This window comes from Anarhichas minor, unplaced genomic scaffold (genome assembly GCF_050575085.1).
Source record: "Anarhichas minor isolate MPS153535 unplaced genomic scaffold, ASM5057508v1 ptg000025l, whole genome shotgun sequence".
In the NCBI taxonomy this organism is placed as follows: domain Eukaryota; kingdom Metazoa; phylum Chordata; class Actinopteri; order Perciformes; family Anarhichadidae; genus Anarhichas; species Anarhichas minor.
In genome coordinates, this window is record NW_027466471.1 from 6,081,173 (window position 1) to 6,091,116 (window position 9,944).

Below are 9,944 nucleotides of genomic sequence, written 5' to 3' on the forward strand. Positions count from 1 at the left end.
GCATTAAACATAAATTGCCGTTGAGGCTGATGGGAATGTCATTAGTTTTCGCAGGTATTTGGTCATAAACCAAAGTATTGGACCAATAAAAAAATAGACCTGAAGATTTTGTTAGATGAAAAGTTATGGAATCACCAGCATTATTACAATTCATCATGAGGGGGACATGAATGTCTGTACCACATTTCATGGCAATCCTTTCAGTATTTGTAGAGATATTTTACTTAAAACCACAAAAGTCATGGTGGCGCTTAGAGGAAGAGTCACCAAAGTCATCAAAGTTTATCCTCTGGGTACTGCACATATCTGAGGACAATATCATGCCAATCTAATAGTTGTTGAGATGTTTCAGTCAAGACCGAAGTGGTGTCGCCAGCTTTGCTAAAAAAGCTGAACTCATTGGTATGTAAATGTGATACAGGTTTGCTATTAAAAAAAGAAATCTCCTTCTTGATAAATATACGTTAAAACCCCGGTACCACACATTCACATCCAATATGGTATTTAGTGTTGGACAAGACTAAAGAACATTCCCACGTTTTCAGACCTGCGGTTCTGGGTAAAATCCTGCAGAATCATACGAGTAAAACAAACACCAAGTGAGCATGTTGTTCTACGATGAAATGGAAGAAAAGCTCATAGAGACAGAGTGACTCACAAAACAAATGTGCTTCATCATGCAAGTCATATTTATTTTTCAATTGTCAAGGCATTATAAACACAAGAGAAAGCAGAGAATGTAAAACCTCCCAAAGAATACTGAGATTGATATAAACTGAGAGCAGAGGGAAGGTTTGAAATGAATGCTCTTGCCAAGAAATATGACGTATCCCAGATGTTCTTGACAAACAAACTAATCAGAAAACAATTTTATCCACCATCTTCCATATATTTGATTTAGTTCGAATAAATATTCTCTGATCAAAGCGAACAATGTTAGGACATGAAATAAAATATTTGGCGAAACAATACAAAATATGTATTGACGGCACCAGTACAACTGCTGTATTTACAGAGTGATGGACGATGGTGTTGTTGTGTGTGTGTATGTTCATAAGTGCGTGTCTGTGTGTGTGTGTATATGTGTGCGTGCAGTATGTATGTGATCTCATTCCACAGAGCAGAAGTTATCCAGGGCATTCTCTCGGGTCTTGGGGAGCTCACGTTGCTCCAGCAGTCGGTACTGGAAGGAAACGCGGTTGATATAGTTCCCACTGGACACCAGCCTCACCACCGAGTTATCACAACCAATCTTCATCTGGGCTGAAGGGCCGAAGAGAAAAACAGATACTTTACACTGGACTAAATACAGAGCAGTCTCGTTCTCTAGCCGGCCTTTCTTAGCCTGGTTATGACAAGTGTATGTGTCATTGTTCGGGAGTGTGAAGTGCACCAAACCACCGAGATCATGGTAAATCAATAAAGATAGTATAATAAAGTATAGTACAGATGCATATCATAGCATATTGTAATTTTAAAATGTATGAATTGCTCATTCTACTGTTAATAAAAGGTCCTTGATTATACTCTTTTAATGTATTTATAAAAGTCGTGAATTTTTTTTCCCAGAAACTATGGGAATGTATTGTTCTTTATTTTTCTAATATAAAAATCAGGTAAAAATCAAGGTGTAAAATACAATTTGAGGGATGATCTTTTATTTTCTTATTTTTGAAGGACTAATCTGCAGCATCATCTGTCAGAATTTCTATTATTGGAAGCACATTCAGCACTGTCCTCACCAAGAGAGGACCCTGCTGCTGCTGTGGTGAACAGTGTTTTGAAGTGCGCGATCAAAATATGTTGCTGGAATTAAATTTGAATGTGTTTGTCAATACACATGGTGAAATGTACCAAACTGTGTTAAAGAAATGTGCAAACAATATTAGCTAAACTAAATAATAGTGAGGCTAGGCTCGGAGTATAGTATAGTGTAGTATAGTATAGTATAGTATAGTGTAGTATAGTATAGTGTAGTATAGTATAGTATAGTATAGTGTAGTATAGTATAGTGTAGTATAGTGTAGTATAGAGTAGTATAGTATAGTATAGTGTAGTATAGTGTAGTGTAGTATTGTATAGTGTAGTATAGTGTAGTGTAGTATAGTGTAGTGTAGTATTGTATAGTGTAGTATAGAATAGTGTAGTATAGTATAGTGTAGTATAGTGTAGTATAGTATAGTATAGTGTAGTATAGTATAGTGTAGTATAGTATAGTATAGAATAGTATAGTGTAGTATAGTGTAGTGTAGTATAGTATAGTGTAGTGTAGTATAGTGTAGTATAGTATAGTATAGAATAGTATAGTGTAGTATAGTGTAGTGTAGTATAGTATAGTGTAGTGTAGTATAGTATAGTATAGTATAGAATAGTATAGTGTAGTATAGTGTAGTGTAGTATAGTATAGTATAGTGTAGTATAGTATAGTGTAGTATAGTATAGAATAGTGTAGTGTAGTATAGTGTAGTATAGTATAGTGTAGTATAGTATAGTATAGTATAGAATAGTATAGTGTAGTATAGTATAGTGTAGTATAGTATAGTATAGAATAGTATAGTATAGTATAGTGTAGTGTAGTATAGTATAGTATAGTATAGAATAGTATAGAATAGTATAGTCCTTGTCCAGTACAAGACTGATTTCCTGCTGTTACAATGAAAATCACAGATTCACATTGGAGGGAAACAGAAGGGGCTCAGACTCACCGAGCCCAGTGAGGGAGAAACAGAGGTCAGCCATGGGGAACATCATAGAGGTGTCCACCCCATTCCCCCCTAGCAGCTCCACATAGTCACCTGACCCCGAACAGCCCGCCCACACCTGTCTCTGTAAAAAGAAGGAAACAAGAAAATATTCTGGTTCTGAAATGCAGCAGTTCCTTTATTAAGTCTGCATAATAAAGTGCCATGTTAAAAGGTACCTCGTGGTTTTGATGTGTTGATGAGCAGGTTCAGGTTCTGATTGTATCTTGTGTACACTAGCACATGCAAGTAATTCAATTAGTTATAATAATAATAATAAGGAAGACTAGAATCACCCCCTCACGGTTATATGCCCAACCTGTCAATTTGCAGTTTTCATCAATGTCAGTCCAAAATGTCATCACTTCATCATAATATCATAATAGACATATATGTGATATTGTTATAATTTGCATACTAATTACTGAGTTATGGACAAGAACTTTTTTTTGGAGGTCATAATGACCTTTGACCACTAAATCCGAATCAGTTCATCGTTATGTCCAAGTGGATGTTTGTGCCGAATTTTCCTTACTGAGATATTGCATTCAAGAGAAGACGTATATAATTCCTCCGTCCATGGCTGTCGCTGGCGCAGAGGCATAAAAAAAACATTCAATACATTTGTCACAACTCAATGTGTTGGTAAGAAATACTGAAAGTACACTTGAAATAAAAGGCTGCTTCAAATATACATTTTTTTATTTGAAAAAACAAAAAAAGGTAAACGAGGTGTTTTTGCTTGTAATAAGTGAAAAGAAAATCTGCCAATGGAACAAATAAAATATTCTTGAAATAAGATGTGAAATTTTTGCCATTCAAGATAAAAAAGAGATCTTGAAATTAGCTGGGAAATCTCATTTTGAGCTACATTTCATTTGTGTGTGTGTCATCAAAAGCCTGAAATGCTCAAGAAGTATTTTTTCACTGAACAAGATATTCAAGATGAATTGTCTGAAACCAAGTCCTTATATTTCACTGAAAGACACTTGTTAAGTGATTGTGTCTTATATTAAGTGTCACAAGATACTTTGACCTGCAATTAGACAAATATACTTATTACAAAATATCCAGAGAGTACCTTTAAATTCCGGCTTGGTCGGCATACTGTCAGTTCATGTGGTATTGATTCGAGAAATAATTAGGAATACTGCTAATAGAGAGTTCAATCTAACTATCACATAGGCAGTTGTCTGAGATTATGTTCACAATAACGCTATAAAGCTTAATAAAGCTTAAGGGTACTATCCTACTTCTATCCATATCCTCCTCTTTTATCACACACTTTTTACATAAAATATGATTATAGACAGTTTTATTTGCACGTTAAAGTGTTCATACAAATCATCTTGGAAATTGTAGCGCTTTCGGCTTTCCACAACACTCGAGTGGGTAGGTCAGATTATTATATTTGGCCCAGCAAATGCAGTACTTTGCAGTTCATCATAATGTCAACAGTCTGGAGGACGGCTTCGGATCAGCTGCCAACATCTTCACGAGTCATTTTGTTTTGTTCAGTCTTACATCAACATGGTTCACACAATCTCTGTCCTTCTCTAACTTTAAGAGATTTGGATTCCATGTGGTGTTTATCACTTTTGGATTTCGTAACTGGCTTTGAACCCGTTTAGTGAATACTTACAGCTCAACAATGAGCTGCAAGAAAGCACCTTAAAGCAGAGGGGAGCTGCAAATTCGACACGCCACAAGCAACCCCTTTCACATTTCACAAGTACCTTTCTTTTCCACAATATAAACAGTATTCGTCAGAATCTGTCCAACATCTTTATTGAGCATTCGGTTATAAACTGTGATGTCTCATGCCAAGTTTTGCTTGTGAGAGCAGCTGAGTGAAGCTCCTACACGTAGCTATCGTGCACTCACAGGTGTTTTCACTTTGCCTAATCCTCTTGCCATGGAAGTCTGATAAGACTTTGTTGCACCTGTTTGTAGAAGTTCAATGCTGATGTTTTTCACTTACAATAACTGAGCTCTCATGTCCCTACGGTAACATGAAATAAATAGCTGGAGCCAGCAGGCAGATTTTGTTACGTTTGGACAGGCTAGCTGTTTTTCTCAGTATCCAGTCTTTGAGCTAAACTATGCAAACTGTCTCCTTGCTGTAGCTACATATTTAACAGACAGGACCGTGGTGCTGATCCCCAACTCTCAGCAAGAAAGAAGATTAGCATATATCCAAATATGTTGAACCCTTCCTTTAAGATTAGGATTATATAGTAAAAACTTACATCAATAAATGAAATCAAAATACAGTATTCAAAATGCATAAGGGTCACACACACAGCAAGATCCTTCACCGGGAAGAATCCCCAATGAGTTCTCCAAATGACGTTTTGTTACAACAATACATGTGAGAAGTGACACGGACGTATTCATTCTTGCTGATGCTGTAATGTTATGTCTATTCATGCAAACAAACAACACCCATAGGTGCAACGGCACGTTTGGTCCTTGTTACAAATACCTACAGTACAGTTCTTATCGTCACATTGAACTCTTGCATTCTAATTGTCTGCAGCTCCCACACGGACTTCCCAATCTAGCATGCTAAACGTCTGGAATGCGTCTGCGATGGAGGTGCACCGCGTCTTACAACAGCTCACGTAAAGTTAATTTCATTAGTATATTTAAAGAGGACTTTCAGTAAAGTGAGAGTACGTCGTCATTGAGAGGTTTCTATAACCGTCAAGGACGGGGGGGGCTGTTTGTGTGTGTGTGTCTCACCTTTGGGCTGACTTCATTGCTCTTGGCCTGCCCAAGGCTCAGATCTGTCAGTCGGATCTCCACGGGGTAGATGATGGAGAAGCTGCAGTTCCTGCGCTGGTGTGACATCACCATGGTGAAGCTGCCCTCTGGACTCTGAGACATGATGTTACAGGCTTTACACACAAACACACACACACGCACACAAACACACACACACACACACACACACACACACACACACACACACACAGGGAGAGAAACTCATTACTGACACCTCATGTCATAAATTAGACATGATCAAGGCTGACTGCGGGGAGGGGACACAATTAGGTCTGAGCATGGAAATCCAATTACAATTCTGATGACAAAGATAAGAAAATAATGACATTTGAATTGATAACAATATGGTGGACTAGACAGGCACCGACGGGAGTCGGAACAGTTTACTCCTGCGGACATGTTGTTCTTTTAGGAACATTTTCGTGGCGAAGTGTTATTTGTTCCATAACATTTGAAGATTAGATTGATGACTTTTAACTGTTGTGTGTTTTATCTGTTACAGTTTCAGGTTGGTAACTGTCCCTCACATACAAAGGACCAGACTGAATATAAATACAAATTTATATTTTTTGTAAAACTTCAGGTGAAATGTTTTTTATTTATTAGACTCGACACGCGTTGAAGGACAAACATTGTTTGTTAAATGATGTGTTCTATGTATATCACATTGTTGCATGTACAGAGATATGAATGCTGTTTTCAGGCCAGTTTTACTCAATTGAAGTGACCTTGTGACACAGCAGAGACTTGGGATCGGATAAAACAAAGGACCAGAATTGTGGACGGCTGCAGTTAGTGGTCAATATATAAATGCGTCCTCACACATTGGCCTGAGATTTATGCTGTTTCCCTACAGATAATCCATTCAAACTCCCTTTTTTTGTGTGTCAGTGCTCTTTCTTTGTCCGTCTTTGTCTCGCGGCCAAGCTGTGATTGTTATGTTGCTTGACACAGCGCTAACACCGTGTTTGTCGAGCAGCTGGAAAACAGGTGCATGCCTCTCATTCAATCTCTTCCTGTCGCTCTCGGCCTTGATTAATGCTCGACCAGGCGCAAATGTCCAGGAAGAGCACACATGCATGCACACAAGTCACCAGCCTAGTCCTCTTTGTAAAAACACATGAAAAAGTAAATAACACAAATCTGATTTAAATGCAAGGCCTTGGAGCTCGTGTTTTTCTTTTTCTCTCCGATTTTTTTGTTTACAATTTAGTTTTTATGGATGTTGTGTCTGTTTATTTTGCTTTTTAGCCGTCGAGTGTTTTCAAGGAGGTGCAGCAGGACTCACGGAAGGGGTTGTGTAGCTTTCTGACAGCGAGGGTGAAGCCACTGTTGGGGCTGTGAATGCGAAAGAAGATCATGGCGACGTTCTGAGAGGAGCGGCTGGTGGCTGCCGGCGCTGGGGAGGAGCAGTAGTCCGTGTAGCGCTGGTGGAGAGGGAGCTGGTGGTCCTGCCTGCTGGGGAACTTCTCTCCCTTCAGGACCCAGCCGTCAAACATCTGAAGGAAGAAAATCACGGTTTCTTCACTTCCCCTGGAGAATGTGCTCAGCTCAAGTTTACATATGATGAACATTTGCTGGCTTGCAAAAATAAGAAACTGACTATATCAACTTTACTGTTAATGAATGGGCTGATAGATAGTGTCCCAAAAATCTTATGCTTTCTATTGGGGGGGGGCTTGGCGGTTTGATCCCCGGCTCCTCCAGGGCGCATGTCGAAGTGTCCTTGGGCAAGAAACTGAATGCAGGCTGTGCCATCGGTGTGTGTGTGTGTATGTGAAAGAACATTAGATCTGATCTTGATGAGCAGTTTTCTGTCTTCAGTGTATGAATGTGTGTGAATACTGGCATGTAGTGTAAAGCAATATAAATATAGCTATATATTCAAATCCTTATTGACTTAATTTAACAGTAGTCTTTGAATATCAAGAAAATATCTTAGCTAATCAAGATTAAGTTAAAAAGGCAACTTTATTTTAGTCCAATACAGTTTTCGGCACAGCGTCTACACTGACCATGTGTCATGAATTATATCTCATTACAACTATAATACAACATGGATCATAGAATTAAATTAGTGCTGGGCAACGATTAAAATATTTAATCGCATGGATTTTTTGCGATTAATCACGATTAATCGCATTGTTATGGCAAATTCAAAAGTAGTGTATTGCGCACTTTTATTTTAAAAGTACTGCTATATGAACAAAAGTGCAATAACATTTGGTTCACGAGATGCAGGTAGCATGTTTTATACTTAATGTGCCGTTTAAATGCATTTACCGTGAATTTCAGCATATAGGTGCACTAAAATGTAAGTGTCTGCTGAGTTGACCACGGAGATCTGAGTGTCTGCTGACTTTACCCCAGCGATGTCCAGTAGTCTCCAGGGAGAGCAACAGCTGGTGCAGCTTCTCTCTTTATTTCTGCCCCCCCGCCTTTTCTCTACAGCAACCCTGAAGGGACATATCATCTCCAATACAAAACGATAAACATGAGACAGTCTGTTACAATAATAATAAATTAAAAATATTTTTTTTTGTTATTGTTTTTTAATTATTATTATAAAAAATTTTTCCCATCTCAAAAGGCTCAAGGACATACACATACACGCTCACACACACGCACACACACGCACACACACACACATACATACACAACTGACTATAGGATGTTTGCTGGCTTTCATCCCACTGTTCTTGTCATCCTCTTGTTGTTATGTCTATGTATTGTCTCTTGTCTTTCAATAAAAAAATAATTTAAAAATAAAAATAATAATAATAATAATAATAAATAAAAAAATGCGTTAACGCGCGATAAAATAATTGTCGGCGTTAATTAATGAATGCGTTAACGCGATAATAACGTGTTAACTTGCCCACCACTAAATTAAATATATGCAGATGTGTGCTGTTTGGTTGTTTGGCATCTTTCTCCTGCTATAAAGGGACTGATCTGTGCCGGTCGACCCTGCCTGTAACCTCAGTCCGTGTGATAAAAGTTTATTCCCACCATGCCTTTTACCACTTTGGCCCACACGAAATGACTCTGCAGTGTAACTGGCAGGCTTGGCTGCACAACTAAAGCATTCCCACACATGCTCTGAGTAATGTGACCAATGCACAGAGGATTCAGTGGGGTTTTTGGCCTCTTAAAACACCGCCTTAGCGCTGCTTGGCACCATTTTAACCAAACAGGAGAAGATGAAAAAGAAATTCAAAAGTTTGAATTGCAAAGCCCTGTACTTCCTGTCTTCCACTCACAAAGGGGTTGGGGGCGATGCGTGGGTGTTATTTTTGGTGAGTGGAGCCAACCTTGATGAAGTCTCCGGCGCTGCAGTCGATGTTGACATCAGACAGCTCCAGGCTGATGACCTCACTGGGCTCAGCGATGATGAAGGCAGCACAGGCCAGCTGTGGTTGAGACGCCGCGAAGGTGAAGTAGCCATCAGTGGCCAGCATGTCCAAGCATCCTACAAAGCGCGCGCACACACACACACACACACACACACACACACACACACACACACACACACACACACACACACACATTACTTTTTCACAAGAGATTCACACAACACTTATCTGTTGACCACCAGTAAACATCAAGGATTCTGTGTGATCTTCACAGATTGGTCATGAGCTCACAGTGTGATCTGATAATCAGCTTTATGTTTAAACACAAAAAGTGCTTCAAGTTTTTCCTGCTCAAACGGTAGAGCTCAAATGGCTCTGGGTGAGTTTGTGCCAGAATTATTCATTGATTTATTTCTGGTGGAAATGAACTGCTCAAAAATGATTTCTGACATTTCTAACATTTTTGCTCTGTGTATTTACTACATCCAAATACTAAATGGATGTCCTATATTACTGCATGTGCCATATCATGTACAGTACAGATCTATGGATTAATTAAGTGATTAATCGATTGATTGAGTAATAAGAATGTGCTCTGCAGTTCCTGCCTGGACACTACAACTGCAATGATCATCTCTGCACCGAATGTTTTAAATCCATCACTTAGCATACTTTTAATTACGTAAACGGTTCACTTGTTGTTTGCCAAGTCGGTAAGCATAACAATCTGCTGAATTGAAGCCATTGTTTACTGCAGCACTTACTGAGAGGTCGGCGGAAAATAAAATCCTCTGATTCTCTTTTCTGGTCCAAACTGAGCAGAGAGTATAATCCATCCGCTGCTTCGTTGTCCTGAATAAAACATAACGGAAATGGACGTCAGAATTTGACTATTGCAGCTGTTCTCGCAGAAACTTTCAGGAATTATTGATCAGCAATCAAAAAAAAAAGCCTTACCTCAATGTAGCGACTGAGCCCCGTCCTTGATGAGAGGGAGATCAGAAAGAGGAACAGCTGTGTGCGCAGAGCCACCGACATGCTGAAGTGCGTCTCTCGGTAA

At 39.0% G+C, this 9,944-nt stretch overlaps 1 protein-coding gene across 1 annotated transcript; it reads right to left on the reverse strand.

The window, feature by feature from the left end:
- Positions 1 to 671: 671 nt before the first annotated feature.
- Positions 672 to 9,709, reverse strand: LOC142957527 (corticotropin-releasing factor-binding protein-like). The gene is made up of 6 exons (XM_076099420.1): positions 9,649 to 9,709; positions 8,843 to 9,000; positions 6,817 to 7,027; positions 5,487 to 5,641; positions 2,706 to 2,826; positions 672 to 1,263 (listed from the first exon to the last, which is right to left on the reverse strand). The coding sequence occupies exons 2-6, from the start codon at positions 8,987 to 8,989 to the stop codon at positions 1,109 to 1,111; spliced, it is 789 nt and encodes a 262-aa protein (XP_075955535.1). The 5' UTR covers positions 8,990 to 9,000; positions 9,649 to 9,709; the 3' UTR covers positions 672 to 1,108.
- Between the last annotated feature and the right edge of the window lie 235 nt (positions 9,710 to 9,944).